The sequence below is a fragment of the Pseudophryne corroboree genome, chromosome 4 (assembly GCF_028390025.1).
Source record: "Pseudophryne corroboree isolate aPseCor3 chromosome 4, aPseCor3.hap2, whole genome shotgun sequence".
Lineage (NCBI taxonomy): Eukaryota > Metazoa > Chordata > Amphibia > Anura > Myobatrachidae > Pseudophryne > Pseudophryne corroboree.
The window spans coordinates 834,552,095-834,567,912 of NC_086447.1; the positions used below are offsets into that span (position 1 = coordinate 834,552,095).

At 50.0% G+C, this 15,818-nt stretch overlaps 1 protein-coding gene across 3 annotated transcripts in view; it reads right to left on the minus strand.

The window, feature by feature from the left end:
* SLX4IP (SLX4 interacting protein) overlaps nt 1-15,818 on the minus strand; it is a 481,037-nt gene that overhangs the window by 187,991 nt on the left and 277,228 nt on the right. For all 3 annotated transcript variants that reach the window (XM_063918550.1, XM_063918548.1, XM_063918549.1), the window contains one exon: nt 13,513-13,636. In XM_063918550.1, the coding sequence (XP_063774620.1) occupies nt 13,513-13,636 (124 nt within the window). The remainder of the gene's footprint in view (nt 1-13,512; nt 13,637-15,818) is intronic.

The window sequence follows — 15,818 nt, forward strand, 5'->3', positions numbered from 1 at the left end:
TACATGATAAAGCCGCCAATTCTGACACTCGCCTGGCTGAAGCCAAGGCCAACAACATGACCACTTTCCACGTGAGATATTTCAGATCCACGGTTTTTAGTGGCTCAAACCAATGTGATTTTAAGAAACTCAACATCACGTTGAGATCCCAAGGTGCCACAGGAGGCACAAATGGTGGCTGAATATGCAGCACTCCTTTCACAAATGTCTGAACTTCAGGTACTGAAGCTAGTTCTTTTTGAAAGAAAATCGACAGAGCCGAGATCTGGCCTTTAATGGAGCCTAGTTTTAGGCCCATATTCACTCCTGCTTGCAGGAAATGCAGAAATCGACCTAGTTGAAATTCCTCTGTTGGGGCCTTTTTGGCCTCGCACCATGCAACATATTTCCGCCATATGCGGTGATAATGCTTTGCCGTAACATCTTTCCTGGCCTTAATAAGCGTAGGAATGACTTCTTCCGGAATACCCTTTTCCTTTAGGATCCGGTGTTCAACCGCCATGCCGTCAAACGCAGCCGCGGTAAGTCTTGGAACAGACAGGGCCCCTGTTGTAGCAGGTCCTGTCTGAGCGGTAGAGGCCACGGGTCCTCTGAGAGCATCTCTTGAAGTTCCGGGTACCACGCTCGCCTTGGCCAATCCGGAACCACGAGAATGGTGTTTACTCCTCGCCTTCTTATTATTCTCAATACCTTTGGTATGAGAGGCAGAGGAGGGAACACATAAACCGACTGGAACACCCACGGTGTCACTAGAGCGTCCACAGCTATCGCCTGAGGGTCCCTTGACCTGGCGCAATATCTTTTTAACTTTTTGTTGAGGCGGGACGCCATCATGTCCACCTGTGGTTTTTCCCAACGGTTTACCAGCATCTGGAAGACTTCTGGATGAAGTCCCCACTCTCCCGGGTGGAGGTCGTGTCTGCTGAGGAAGTCTGCTTCCCAGTTGTCCACTCCCGGAATGAACACTGCTGACAGTGCTAGTACATGATTCTCCGCCCATCGGAGAATTCTTGTGGCTTCCGCCATCGCCATCCTGCTTCTTGTGCCGCCCTGTCGATTTACATGGGCGACTGCCGTGATGTTGTCTGACTGGATCAGCACCGGCTGGTGTAGGAGCAGGGATTTTGCTTGACTTAGGGCATTGTAGATGGCCCTTAGTTCCAGAATATTTATGTGAAGGGAAGTCTCCTGACTCGACCATAGTCCTTGAAAGTTTCTTCCCTGTGTGACTGCCCCCCAGCCTCGAAGGCTGGCATCCGTGGTCACCAGGACCCAGTCCTGTATGCCGAACCTGCGGCCCTCTAGAAGATGGGCACTCTGCAGCCACCACAGTAGCGACACCCTGGTTCTTGGAGACAGGGTTATCAAGCGATGCATCTGAAGATGCGATCCGGACCACTGGTCCAACAGGTCCCACTGAAAGATTCTGGCATGGAACCTGCCGAAGGGAATTGCTTCGTAAGAAGCCACCATCTTTCCCAGGACCCGCGTGCAGCGATGCACTGATACCTGTTTTGGTTTCAGGAGGTCTCTGACTAGAGATGACAACTCCCTGGCTTTCTCCTCCGGGAGAAACACTTTTTTCTGGACTGTATCCAGAATCATACCCAGGAACAGTAGTCGTGTCGTCGGAACCAGCTGTGACTTTGGGATATTCAGAATCCAGCCGTGCTGGTGCAGCACCTCCTGAGATAGTGCTACTCCCACCAACAACTGTTCCTTGGACCTCGCTTTTATTAGGAGATCGTCCAAGTACGGGATAATTAAAACTCCCTTTTTTCGAAGGAGTATCATCATTTCCGCCATCACCATGGTAAATACCCTCGGTGCCGTGGACAGTCCAAACGGCAGCGTCTGGAATTGGTAATGGCAATCCTGTACCACAAATCTGAGGTACTCCTGGTGAGGATGGTAAATGGGGACATGCAAGTAAGCATCCTTGATATCCAGGGATACCATGTAATCCCCCTCGTCCAGGCTCGCAATAACCGCCCTGAGCGATTCCATCTTGAACTTGAATTTTTTTATGTATGTGTTCAAGGATTTCAAATTTAAAATGGGTCTCACCGAACCGTCCGGTTTCGGTACCACAAATAGTGTGGAATAGTAACCCCGGCCTTTTTGAAGTAGGGGTACCTTGATTATCACCTGCTGGGAATACAGCTTGTGAATTGCCGCTAGCACCGCCTCCCTGTCTGAGGGAGCAATCGGCAAGGCAGATTTTAGGAACCGGTGGGGTGGAGACGCCTCGAATTCCAGTTTGTACCCCTGAGATACTATTTGAAGGATCCAGGGATCCACCTGTGAGCGAGCCCACTGATCGCTGAAATTCTTGAGGCGGCCCCCCACCGTACCTGGCTCCGCCTGTGGAGCCCCACCGTCATGCGGCGGACTTGGAAGAAGAAGCGGGGGAGGACTTTTGCTCCTGGGAACCTGCTGTTTGTTGCAGTCTTTTCCCCCTACCTCTGCCTCTGGACAGAAAGGACCCGCCTTTTCCACGCCTGTTTTTCTGGGTCCGAAAGGACTGAACCTGATAAAACGGCGCCTTCTTAGGCTGTGAGGGGACATGGGGTAAAAATGCTGACTTCCCAGACGTTGCTGTGGAAACTAGGTCCGAGAGACCATCCCCAAATAATTCCTCACCCTTATATGGTAACACTTCCATGTGCTTTTTTGAATCTGCATCTCCTGTCCACTGGCGAGTCCATAAGCCTCTCCTAGCAGAAATGGACAATGCACTTACTTTAGATGCCAATCGGCAGATTTCCCTTTGTGCATCTCTCATATATAAGACTGAGTCTTTTATATGGTCTATGGTTAACAGGATCGTGTCTCTGTCTAATGTGTCAATATTTTCTGACAGTTTATCTGACCACGCAGCGGCAGCACTGCACATCCAAGCTGACGCAATAGCTGGCCTAAGTATAATGCCTGTGTGTGTATATACAGACTTCAGGATCGCCTCCTGCTTTCTATCAGCAGGTTCCTTGAGGGCGGCCGTATCCGGAGACGGTAGTGCCACCTTTTTAGACAAACGTGTGAGCGCTTTATCCACTCTAGGGGGTGTTTCCCAACGTGACCTATCCTCTGGCGGGAAAGGGAACGCCATTAGTACCTTCTTAGGAATTACCAATTTTTTATCAGGGAAAGCCCACGCTTCTTCACACACTTCATTTAATTCATCTGATGGGGGAAAAACTACGGGTAGTTTTTTCTCTCCAAACATAATACCCTTTTTAGTGGTACCAGTAGTTATATCAGAAATGTTTAACACCTCTTTCATTGCCTCAATCATACAGTGAATGGCCTTAGTGGGCATCAGGTTTGACTCATCGTCGTCGACACTGGTGTCAGTATCCGTGTCGACATCTGGGTCTGCTTGAGGTAGCGGGCGTTTTAGAGCCCCTGACGACCCATGCGACGCCTGGGCAGGCACGAGCTGAGAAGTCGGCTGTCCCACATTTGGCATGTCGTCGATTTTCTTATATAAGGAGTCTATACGTGCACTCATTACTTTCCATAAGCCCATCCACTCAGGTGTCTGCCCCGCAGGGGGTGACATCCCTTCTAAAGGCATCTGCTCCGCCTCCACATCATTATCCTCATCAAACATGTCGACACAGCCGTACCGACACACCGCACACACACAAGGAATGCTCCGAATGAGGACAGGACCCACAAAAGCCCTTTGGGGGGACAGAGTGAGAGTATGCCAGCACACACCAGAGCGCTATATAATGCAGGGACTAACTAAGTTATGTCCCCTATAGCTGCTTTTTATATTATATATGTATTGCGCCCAAATTTAGTGCCCCCCCTCTCTGTTTTTACCATGTTCTGAAGTGTAGACTGCAGGGGAGAGCCAGGGAGCTTCCTTCCAGCGGATCTGTGAAGGAGAAATGGCGCCAGTGTGTCTGAGGGAGATAGCTCCGCCCCTTTTCCGCGGCCTATTCTCCCGCTTTTTTCTGGATTCTGGCAGGGGAATTTACCACATATATAGCCTCTAGGGCTATATATTGTGGTATTTTTGCCTTATTGCAGCTCAGGGCGCCCCCCCCCAAGCGCCCTGCACCCTCAGTGACCGGAGTGTGAAGTGTGCATGAGGAGCAATGGCGCACAGTTGCAGTGCTGTGCGCTATCTTGGTGAAGACTGATGTCTTCTGCCGCCGATTTTCCGGACCTCTTCTTGCTTCTGGCTCTGTAAGGGGGACGGCGGCGCGGCTCCGGGACCGAACACCAAGGACTGGGCCTGCGGTCGATCCCTCTGGAGCTAATGGTGTCCAGTAGCCTAAGAAGCCCAATCCGGCTGCAAGCAGGCGAGTTCGCTTCTTCTCCCCTTAGTCCCTCGCTGCAGTGAGCCTGTTGCCAGCAGGTCTCACTGAAAATAAAAAACCTAAAATTATACTTTCTTTCTAAGGGCTCAGGAGAGCCCCTAGTGTGCATCCAACCTCGGCCGGGCACGAAATCTAACTGAGGCTTGGAGGAGGGTCATAGTGGGAGGAGCCAGTGCACACCAGGTAGTCCTAAATCTTTCTAGAGTGCCCAGCCTCCTTCGGAGCCTGCTATTCCCCATGGTCCTTATGGAGTTCCCAGCATCCACTAGGACGTTAGAGAAATAGGGGGTATATCTGACAGGGAACACACAGAGATATATGCACAACAATGATTACATGCCCATTATCTAAAAATAGTGCTATATCTTTATATAGCGCTAAACACTGTGCCCCCCCTCGTTTGCACTGTACATTGCTTTTGGCGGGGACATGGAGAAAATGGCGCTGAATCCTGTTGTGAGAGCTAAGCCCCGCCCCTTATCGGCGCGCTTCAGCCCCTCTATCAATATAGCTTACAGTGCTGGCGGGGGTCCATATATAGTGTCTACACACTGTATACCTGTCTTACCACACTCAATGAGGTATATTTTGCTGCCCAGGGCGCCACACCCCCTGCGCCCTGCACCCTTGTAAAGCCGTTGGTGTGTGGGAGCAATGGCGCGCAGCGCGACCGCTGCTTTACACTGGCGGGGGTATCGTACACGGTGCCGGGGCACCGAATATGCTTCTCATGCCTGCTGTATTTTCTAGACCCTCAGTAACTTGCTGCCCAGGGCGCTCCCCCCCAGTGCCCTGCACCCTGTGAGTGCCGTTGGTGTGTGGGAGCATGGAGCGCAGCGCGACCGCTGCGCTGTACCTCAGTTACTGAAGTCTTCTGCCGTCACTGAAGTCTTCAGTTCTTCTATATACTCACCCGGCTTCTTTCTTCTGGCTTCTGTGAGGGGGGTGACGGCGCGGCTCCGGGAACAAGCAGTTAGGCGCACCAAGTGATCGAACCCTCTGGAGCTAATGGTGTCCAGTAGCCTAAGAAGCAGAGCCCTTGAACTAAGAAGTAGGTCTGACTTCTCCCCCCTCAGTCCCACGATGCAGGGAGCCTGTAGCCAGCAGGTCTCTCTGAAAATAAAAAACCTAACAATAAAGTATTTTAGAGAAACTCAGTAGAGCTCCCCTAGTGTGTGTCCAGTCACTCCTGGGCACAATGTCTAACTGAGGTCTGGAGGAGGGGCATAGAGGGAGGAGCCAGTTCACACCCATTCAAAGTCTTATAGTGTGCCCATGTCTCCTGCGGATCCCGTCTATACCCCATGGTCCTTACGGAGTCCCCAGCATCCTCTAGGACGTATGAGAAAGGGAAAAAAATAAAATCTATATATTTTTTTAAATAGTTTTTTCCAAACATCGATCGGGAACATCGCGACCATCGAGAACATTGCGGTTTTCATTTTGAAAGCTGGGACAGCCTGCAGGTATACAGGGGGGGTCCGGGGGTGGCTTGGGAGGGTTCATTTACACTCCCCAGCGGCTGCCATTGTCTGCAGCCGCTGGATGGGGGAGGTGCTGCCGATCAGCAGTGATCGACAGCACGGCAGACACAGGGGGAGAGTGCAGGGAGGCAGAGGGACCTTCCGGTCCCTCTGACAACAGCAGCGGAGGGAAGTTTATCTTCCTTGCCGCTGCTAATACTCTCTATCTGACTGGTCCCATCCTGTGCGACCAGGTCAGATAGAACACTTGCAGGCATGGTCGCATCTGATGTGACTATGCCAGGCAAGTGGTTAAGGCACACCTTCTACTGACTTTATTGGCATGTATACATACTTGCAAGTCTTCCAAAAAAAAAATTAAATAATAATTTTACCATATAATGGTCTAATACAGGCATATCAAACTCACAATCCCAACTGGGCCAACTTATCAAGGTCTAAGTCTTGTGTGGGCCGCAAGAAAATAAAAATAGATAATTCCCCCAATACACCCCCATCCCCTTTCCAGCATTCCCCAGAGACTTATATTAGCATGATGCGCCTTCGTGGGCATGCTGCTTCAGGTGTCTGGGCGTCAGGGCTCTCTGGCTGTAAGGGCTGCAGCTGTCTGTCAGGGCTCCCCGGCTCCCTGCTTCACCCCACGGCATGGGTGCCGGTGGACAGTGCAGGGCGGGGATGCCGTTCCACCCCAAGTTAACCCCTGCCAACGGGACACAAAAGGACCCCTGCCCCCCTCTATATGCCCCCCTCTCAATGCATACATGGCAACAGCAGCAGCCTGGCACCATGTTATCTGATCTGACTAGCACTAGAAGGCTCTGCTCTCACCCGGCCATGTGCAGGGACTATACTGGTTACATTACTCATTACAGTATAGTTATACGGTGATGGCTTGGTATGAGCATTACTGTACGGTGCTCTCTACGGGTGAATGGGGCACTGGTGCTGTCGGTATACCAGGCTGGTACTCTGGATGTGGCACAGGCACTGCAGAGACCGCAGCGCCTCATGTCTGCTCTATTCTAAACACAGCCAGCACGTGTTCCTCCATGGAAGTCTCCCCCAGGTCGAGAGCCGGAGAGAGAAGAAGGAGGAGTTGGCCCAGAACAGCAGCTGCAGCAGTGGGGAGGCGGCCATAACTGCAGCATCAAGCCGGTGAAAGAAAGATGGACGGGCATGTCTCTTCCAGCAGCCTATGGGCGCCGGGGCCGGCCTTGTGTATTGCCCGGCTGTTGTCATTCTCCGAGCTCTGCCCTTCAATAGCCCTTTGCCGGGGGAAAAGCAATTTGGCCCCGTTCTGGCCCAAGTTAACCCCTGCCAAATGGGCCACAAAAGGACCCCTGTCCGCAAAAGTATGCTGCTTTTTTTAATGATTGAATTAGGTCAAGAACATCTATTTAAAACACATCCAACAAAATAAAAAATAAGATTTTACTTACCGGTAAATCTATTTCTCGTAGTCCGTAGTGGATGCTGGGGACTCCGTAAGGACCATGGGGAATAGACGGGCTCCGCAGGAGACATGGGCACTTTAAGAAAGAATTTAGATTCTGGTGTGCTCTGGCTCCTCCCTCTATGTCCCTCCTCCAGACCTCAGTTAGAGAAACTGTGCCCGGAAGAGCTGACAGTACAAGGAAAGGATTTTGGGAATCCAGGGTAAGACTCATACCAGCCACAGCAATCACACCGTATAACTTGTGATAACTTTACCCAGTTAACAGTATGAACAATCACAGAGCATCAGATAAACTCTGATGCAACTATAACATAACCCTTATTTAAGCAATAACTATATACAAGCATTGCAGAAGAAGTCAGCACTTGGGATGAGCGCCCAGCATCCACTACGGACTACGAGAAATAGATTTACCAGTAAGTAAAATCTTATTTTCTCTAACGTCCTAGTGGATGCTGGGGACTCCGTAAGGACCATGGGGATTATACCAAAGCTCACAAACGGGCGGAGAGTGCGGATGACTCTGCAGCACCGAATGAGCAAACACAAGGTACTCCTGAGCCAGGGTATCAAACTTGTAGAATTTTGCAAAGGTGTTTGAACCTGACCAAGTAGCCGCTCGGCAAAGCTGTAATGCCGAGACCCCTCGGGCAGCCGCCCAAGAAGAGCCCACCTTCCTTGTGGAATGGGCCTTAACTGATTTAGGCAGCGGCAACCCAGCCGCAGAATGAGCCTGCTGAATCGTGTTACAGATCCAGCGAGCAATAGTTTGCTTTGAAGCAGGCGCCCCAAGCTTGTTGGAAGCATACAGGATAAACAAAGATTCTGTTTTCCTGACCCTAGCCGTTCTGGCTACATAAACCTTCAAAGCCCTGACCACATCCAGTAACTCGGAATCCTCCAAGTCAGTAGTAGCCACAGGCACCACAATAGGCTGGTTTATATGAAAGGATAAAACCACTTTTGGCAGAAATTGTGGGCGGGTCCGCAATTCTGCTCTATCCGCATGGAAAACCAGATAAGGGCTTTGATGTGACAAAGCCGCCAATTCTGACACACGCCTAGCCGAAGCCAAGGCTAGTAGCATGACCACCTTCCACGTGAGATATTTCAATTCCACCGTCTTGAGTGGTTCAAACCAGTGTGATTTCAGGAAACTCAACACCACGTTAAGATCCCAAGGTGCCACTGGAGGCACAAAAGGGGGCTGAATATGCAGCACTCCCTTTACAAACGTCTGAACTTCAGGCAGAGAAGCCAGTTCTTTTTGAAAGAAAATGGATAGGGCCGAAATCTGGACCTTAATGGAACCCAATTTTAGGCCCAAAGTCACTCCCGACTGTAGGAAGTGAAGGAAACGGCCCAGCTGGAATTCCTCCGTAGGGGCATTCCTGGCCTCACACCAAGCAACATATTTTCGCCATATACGGTGATAATGTTGAGCCGTCACGTCCTTCCTAGCCTTTATCAGCGTAGGAATTACCTCATCCGGAATGCCTTTTTCTGCTAGGATCCGGCGTTCAACCGCCATGCCGTCAAACGCAGCCGCGGTAAGTCTTGGAACAGACAGGGCCCCTGTTGCAACAAGTCCTGTCTTAGAGGCAAAGGCCACGGGTCCTCTGTGAGCATTTCTTGCAGATCTGGATACCAAGTCCTTCTTGCCAATCCGGAACAATGAGTATTGTTCTCACTTAACTTTTTCTTATGATTCTCAGCACCTTGGGTATGAGAGGAAGAGGAGGAAATACATAGACCGACTGGAACACCCACGGCGTCACCAGTGCGTCCACAGCTATCGCCTGAGGGTCTCTTGACCTGGCGCAATACTTCTGTAGCTTTTTGTTGAGGCGGGATGCCATCATGTCCACCTGTGGCAGTTCCCACCGACTTGCAACCTGCGCGAAGACTTCTTGATGAAGTCCCCATTCTCCCGGGTGGAGGTCGTGCCTGCTGAGGAAGTCTGCTTCCCAGTTGTCCACTCCCGGAATGAACACTGCTGACAGTGCGCTTACGTGATTCTCCGCCCAGCAAAGAATCATGGTGGCTTCTACCATCACCACCCTGCTCCTTGTGCCGCCTTGGCGGTTTACATGAGCCACTGCGGTGATGTTGTCTGACTGAATCAGAACTGGGTGGTCGCGAAGTAAGGACTCCGCTTGGCGTAGGGCGTTGTATATGGCCCTTAGTTCCAGGATGTTGATGTGGAGGCAAGTCTCCTGACTTGACCACAGACCTTGGAAATTTCTTCCCTGTGTGACTGCCCCCCACCCTCGGAGGCTTGCATCCGTGGTTACCAGGACCCAGTCCTGAATGCCGAATCTGCGGCCCTCGAGGAGGTGAGCACTCTGCAGCCACCACAGGAGAGACACCCTTGCCCTGGGGGATAGGGTGATTAACCGATGCATCTGAAGATGTGATCCGGACCATTTGTCCAGTATATCCCATTGAAAGGTCCTCGCATGGAACCTGCCGAAGGGAATGGCCTCGTATGATGCCACCATCTTTCCCAGGACTCGCGTGCAGTGATGCACCGACACCTGTTTTGGTTTCAATAGGTTTCTGACCAGTGACATGAGCTCTTGAGCCTTCTCCATCGGGAGATAAACCCTCTTCTGGTCTGTGTCCAGAATCATGCCCAGGAAGGGCAGACGAGTCGTAGGAATCAACTGCGACTTTGGAATATTTAGAATCCAGCCGTGTTGTCGTAACACTTCCAGAGAGCGTGATACGCTGATCAGCAACTGCTCTCTGGACCTCGCCTTTATGAGATCGTCCAAGTATGGGATAATTGTGACCCCTTGCTTCCGCAGGAGTACCATCATTTCCGCCATTACCTTGGTAAATATTCTCGGTGCCCTGGAGAGCCCAAACGGCAACGTCTGAAATTGGTAATGACAATCCTGTACCACAAACCTGAGGTACGCCTGATGAGGTGGATAAATGGGGACATGAAGGTATGCATCCTTTATGTCCAGAGACACCATAAAATTCCCCCCTTCCAGGCTTGCGATGACCGCTCTGAGCGATTCCATCTTAAACTTGAACCTTTTCAGGTATATGTTCAGGGATTTTAAATTCAATATGGGTCTGACCGAACCGTCCGGTTTCGGTACCACAAACATGGTCGAATAATAACCCTTCCTTGTTGAAGGAGGGGAACCTTGACCACCACCTGTTGAAAATACAATTTGTGAATTGCAGTTAACACTATTTCCCTCTCGTGGGGGGAAGCTGGCAGGGCCGATTTGAGGTATCGGTGAGGGGGCATCTCTTCGAATTCCAGCTTGTATCCCTGAGACACAATATCTAATGCCCAGGGATCCACCTGGGAGTGAACCCACTTGTGGCTGAAATTTCGGAGACGCGCCCCCACCGGGCCTAGCTCCGCCTGTGGAGCCCCAGCGTCATGCGGTGGATTTAGTGGAAGCCGGTGAGGACTTCTGTTTCTGGGAACTAGCTGTGTTGTGCAGCTTCCTTCCTCTGCCCCTGCCTCTGGCAAGAAAGGACGCACCTCGGACTTTCTTGCCTTTTTGTGATCGAAAGGACTGCATTTGTGAGGAAACATATGGCAAAAAATTTGACTTTCCAGCAGTAGCTGTGGAGACCAGGTCCGAGAGACCCTCCCCAAACAATTCCTCACCCTTGTAAGGTAAAACCTCCATGTGCCTTTTTGAGTCGGCATCACCTGTCCATTGCCGAGTCCACAGGACCCTTCTGGTAGAAATCGACGTTGCATTTATTCTAGAGCCCAGTAGGCTAATGTCTCTTTGAGCATCTCTCATATATAGGACAGCGTCTTTTATATGCCCCAGGGTCATTAAGATAGTATCCTTGTCTAAGGTATCAAGTTCCTCAGATAAGGTATCCGTTCATGCTGCTACAGCACTACACACCCAGGCCGACGCAATTGCCGGCCTTAGTAAGGTACCTGAATGTGTATAAATGGACTTCAGGGTACCCTCTTGCTTTCTATCCGCAGCATCTTTTATGGTGGCCGTATCCTGTGACGGCAGGGCTACCCTCTTGGATAAGCGTGTTAAAGCTTTGTCCACCCTAGGGGAGGATTCCCAGCGTAACCTGTCCGTTGGCGGGAAAGGATACGCCATAAGCATCCGTTTGGAAATCTGCAGTTTTTTATCTGGAGATTCCCAAGCCTTTTCACATAACTCATTTAGCTCGTGTGAAGGGGGGAAGGTCACCACCTGCCTTTTTTCCCCATACATATGAACCCTCTTGTCAGGGACTGGGGTTTCCTCTGTGATGTGCAACACATCCTTAATTGCTATAATCATATAACGGATGGATTTAGCCAATTTAGGTTGTAACTTTGCATCATCGTAATCGACACTGGAGTCAGAATCCATGTCGGTATCTGTGTCAACAATTTGGGATAGTGGGCGCTTCTGAGACCCTGACGGCCTCTGCGACATAGGATCAGGCATGGGTTGGGACCCTGACTGTCCTAAGGTTTCAGCTTTATCCAACCTTTTATGCAAGGAATTAACATTATCATTTAAAACCTTCCACATATCCATCCAATCAGGTGTCGGCGCCGTCGGCGGAGACACCACATTCATTTGCTCCCGCTCTGCTTCCACATAGCCTTCCCCGTCAAACATGTCGACACAAGCGTACCGACACACCACACACACAGGGATGCTCTTTTTGAAGACAGTTCCCCCACAAGGCCCTTTGGAGAGACAGAGAGAGAGTATGCCAGCACACACCCCAGCGCTATATAACCCAGGAATCACACAGTAACTTAGTGTTAACCCAGTAGTCGCTGTAATAATGATTTTTGCGCCTAATTATGTGCCCCCCCCCTCTCTTTTTTACCCTCTTCTACCGTGTATCTGCAGGGGAGAGCCTGGGGAGCTTCCTCTCAGCGGAGCTGTGGAGAAAAAATGGCGCTGGTGAGTGCTGAGGAAGAAGCCCCGCCCCCTCAGCGGGGGGCTTCTGTCCCGCGTTTATGTACAATATTATGGCGGGGGCTCATACATATATACAGTGCCCAACTGTATATATGTCCAACTTTTGCCAAGAGGTCCTAATTGCTGCCCAGGGCGCCCCCCCCCCCCTGCGCCCTGCACCCTTACAGTGACCGGAGTATGTGGGTGTAGTGTAGGAGCAATGGCGCACAGCTGCAGTGCTGTGCGCTACCTCAGTGAAGACTGGAGTCTTCTGCCGCCGATTTCGAAGTCTTCTTGCTTCTTTCACCCAGCTTCTGTCTTCCGGCTCTGCGAGGGGGACGGCGGCGCGGCTCCGGGATCGGACGACAAAGGGTGAGATCCTGTGTACGATCCCTCTGGAGCTAATGGTGTCCAGTAGCCTAAGAAGCAGGACCTATCTGCAAAGAGTAGGGCTGCTTCTCTCCCCTCAGTCCCACGATGCAGGGAGTCTGTTGCCAGCAGAGCTCCCTGAAAATAAAAAAAACTAACAAAATACTTTCGTATAGCAAGCTCAGGAGAGCTCACTAAACAGCACCCAGCTCGTCCGGGCACAGATTCAAACTGAGGTCTGGAGGAGGGACATAGAGGGAGAAGCCAGAGCACACCAGAATCCAAATTCTTTCTTAAAGTGCCCATGTCTCCTGCGGAGCCCGTCTATTCCCCCATGGAGTCCCCAGCATCCACTAGGACATTAGAGAAATAAATAAATAAAAACATTGATTTGACGATCGATGGGCGAAATATCAGACCATCGATGATTGGACCATTGCGGCTTTAGAGTTTTCCTGGTGGCTGATCCTCTGTACAGGTGTCGGATGTACACCGGCAAGCTAAGGGCTGCTTCTTTGACATGTTCCAGTGATCAGTAGCACGGCAGGCAACTGGGGAGGGAACAAAGAAGGACAGGGGCCGGGAGGTCCCTCTGAGATTGGCAGCTGCTGGTAGATTATATACCAGCAGCCGCACAGTGGGGGTACTTCAGATGTGGTCGGATTTGCTTTGTGTACCACACAGATTATTGGTACTTTGCGCATGTGCAGGACTTCATACTGTTTTGGACATCTGCCCCATACTGTTTTGGGCAAGGAGCTATATATATTTTTATTTTTTAAGGGGGAGGAATATGGGTTACAGGGGTTTTTGTTGGGTTGATTTTGCCTTTAGTAAATCTAGTTTGAAATAGCAACAAAAAAAAAAAATAATCAGTCTAAAATCACAAAATTGATCTTTAGTAAATATACCCTCTGCTCGCCTTTAAAATTGGTATGCTGAAGGTGATCGACTCTTACCTTTTAGAAACAGGGGGCTGGCCTGCGTGTATTCTTTGTGTTTCACCTGTACCTGTTGCCTGCGACTTTCAATATGCCTCTTCACTCTGGATTCAATCGCGTCTTTCAGTAATGCACAGACTTCCTGAGAACAGAAAGCCAAAATATTTATAAAACTCTGATGCGTAATACACTGTGTACCGTACGTTACATTAATTGGATAACACACACATCACAAACTAATATTTCCTTATATGGTGGGAGATGGAGAGAGATAAAGTGGAGATAAAGTACCAGCCAATCAGCTCCTAACTTCCATGTCACAGGCTGTGTTTGAAACATTACATTTCTCTTACGTCCTAGAGGATGCTGGGGTCCATTTAGTACCATGGGGTATAGACAGGTCCTTTGGGAGCCACTGGCACTTTAAGAGTTTAATAGTGTGGGCTGGCCACTCCCTCTATGCCCCTCCTAGCAGACTTCGTTTAGAAAATGTGCCCCGGAGGAGCCGGGCACAGCTAGGGGAGCTCCTAGGAGTTTTTCTAGTTTTATGATTTTCTAAGAGTTGTTAGGTACAGGAAGGCTGCTGGCAACAGCCATCCTGCTTCATGGGACTTGGGGTGGGGTGGGGAGTAGGAACCAACTCTAGAAATTAATGGTTCTCTAATTCCACAGACAGGACCCGGTTAGCGGGTCGCCGGCGGGAATGGCGGCACAAGGGTGGGAGCGCAGCACTGACAGGCTGCGCTCCATGAAGGCTCAGCACCATGTATATGTCGACGCTGCGGAGGGGCGTACTGGGCCAGCACGATCACCCTAAAACTGGTAAATACAGCTAACAGGGGCTAATCCCGCTGTTAGCATCAAAGACCTCAGACCAGTATAATCTAATTGTGCGGGAAGCCGTGTGCCATTACAGGGGGCGGGGCTTCTCCTCAGAGAGGATCCAGCACTCACCAGTGCCAATTTCTCCCTGCAGATCACTGAAGCTGGACACTGACAGGGAGCGCTGAACCCCACATAACTCCAGTTATCCTCTGCGGTACCAGGGTGTTATAGACAGGGGGGGAGAGTGTAGTAAGAACTAATTAACCTATTGTTAGTTAGTCAGCGCCGGGCTTTTATCATAATAACTGCAAACAGGGGCGCTGTGTGGCTGGCTCCTTATACTCTGTGACTCTCTGAAGGTACTCTGGTGGAAACAGTCTGACATTTTCCTGAATGTGTGTTTAAGTGTATATATTCACATTACCATGTCTAAGGGCTCTGTATCATGTGCTGCAGAGTGTGTATCTTCTCCTGAGGAGTCAATTCCATGTACTCAGGACTGCAATGTGCTTTCCCAACCTTCTGAATCCGAACCCCCATGGGTGGATTCTTTAAGGGGAATGATATCCCAGATTTCATAAAGGATGTCACATAATGAGAAAGAGACACAGTTTTTGAGAAAATCTGTAGAGGGTTTGAAGTATTCAGCTCCCACTACTTCCTCGGATACCCCACCTACATATCCGAAAAAACGTACACTTGCCCAGATAATGCAAGTTGACACTGATACCGACTTGGATACAGGGGACGGTGATGGGGATATGGAGGAAGGTGATGCATACCTTGCTGAAGGGGTGCAGCTAATGATTGAAGCCATTAGGGATGTTTTACATATTTCTGAGAAGGTACCTGAACAAGTAGAGGAATCTTATTTTACAGAAAATAGGAAATTCTCGCTTACCTTCCCTGCTTCTAAGGAGTTAAACTCTTTATTTGAAAAATCCTGGGAAAACCCAGAGAAAAAAATCCAGATCCCTAAAAGAACTCTCATTGCTTTCCCATTCCCTGAAGAGGATAGAAAGAAGTGGGAAAACACACCTATAGTAGACGCTTCTGTATCTAGGTTGTCTAAAAAGGTGGTTTTACCTGTCCCTGGTTCAACCGCCTTAAAAGAGCTGGCTGACCGCAATATTGAGACTACGCTCAAATCACTATACACTGCTACAGACGTGGCTTTAAGGTCCACTATTACTTGTGCGTGGATTTCTAAAGCCATAGTAAAGTGGTCAGGCACATTACTAGAGAAGAAATACAAAAGGGATTTTTCCCACGCACTCTGCTGGCTGTTAGTAAGAAGAGCTATATACTATGTAATAATAGGAAATTTAGAGCTCTTCGTTACATATGTTTTGCAAAAGATATGATAAGCCTCCAGGCCACTTCACGGCTGCTCTATTACTGGAGGTCCCTATCTAAGCATAGGTCCAGGGCTTGGACCCCACAAAGTCGGCTCAGGCCCGACCACCCCAGGGCAGCACACCATTGAAATACTAAAGTGT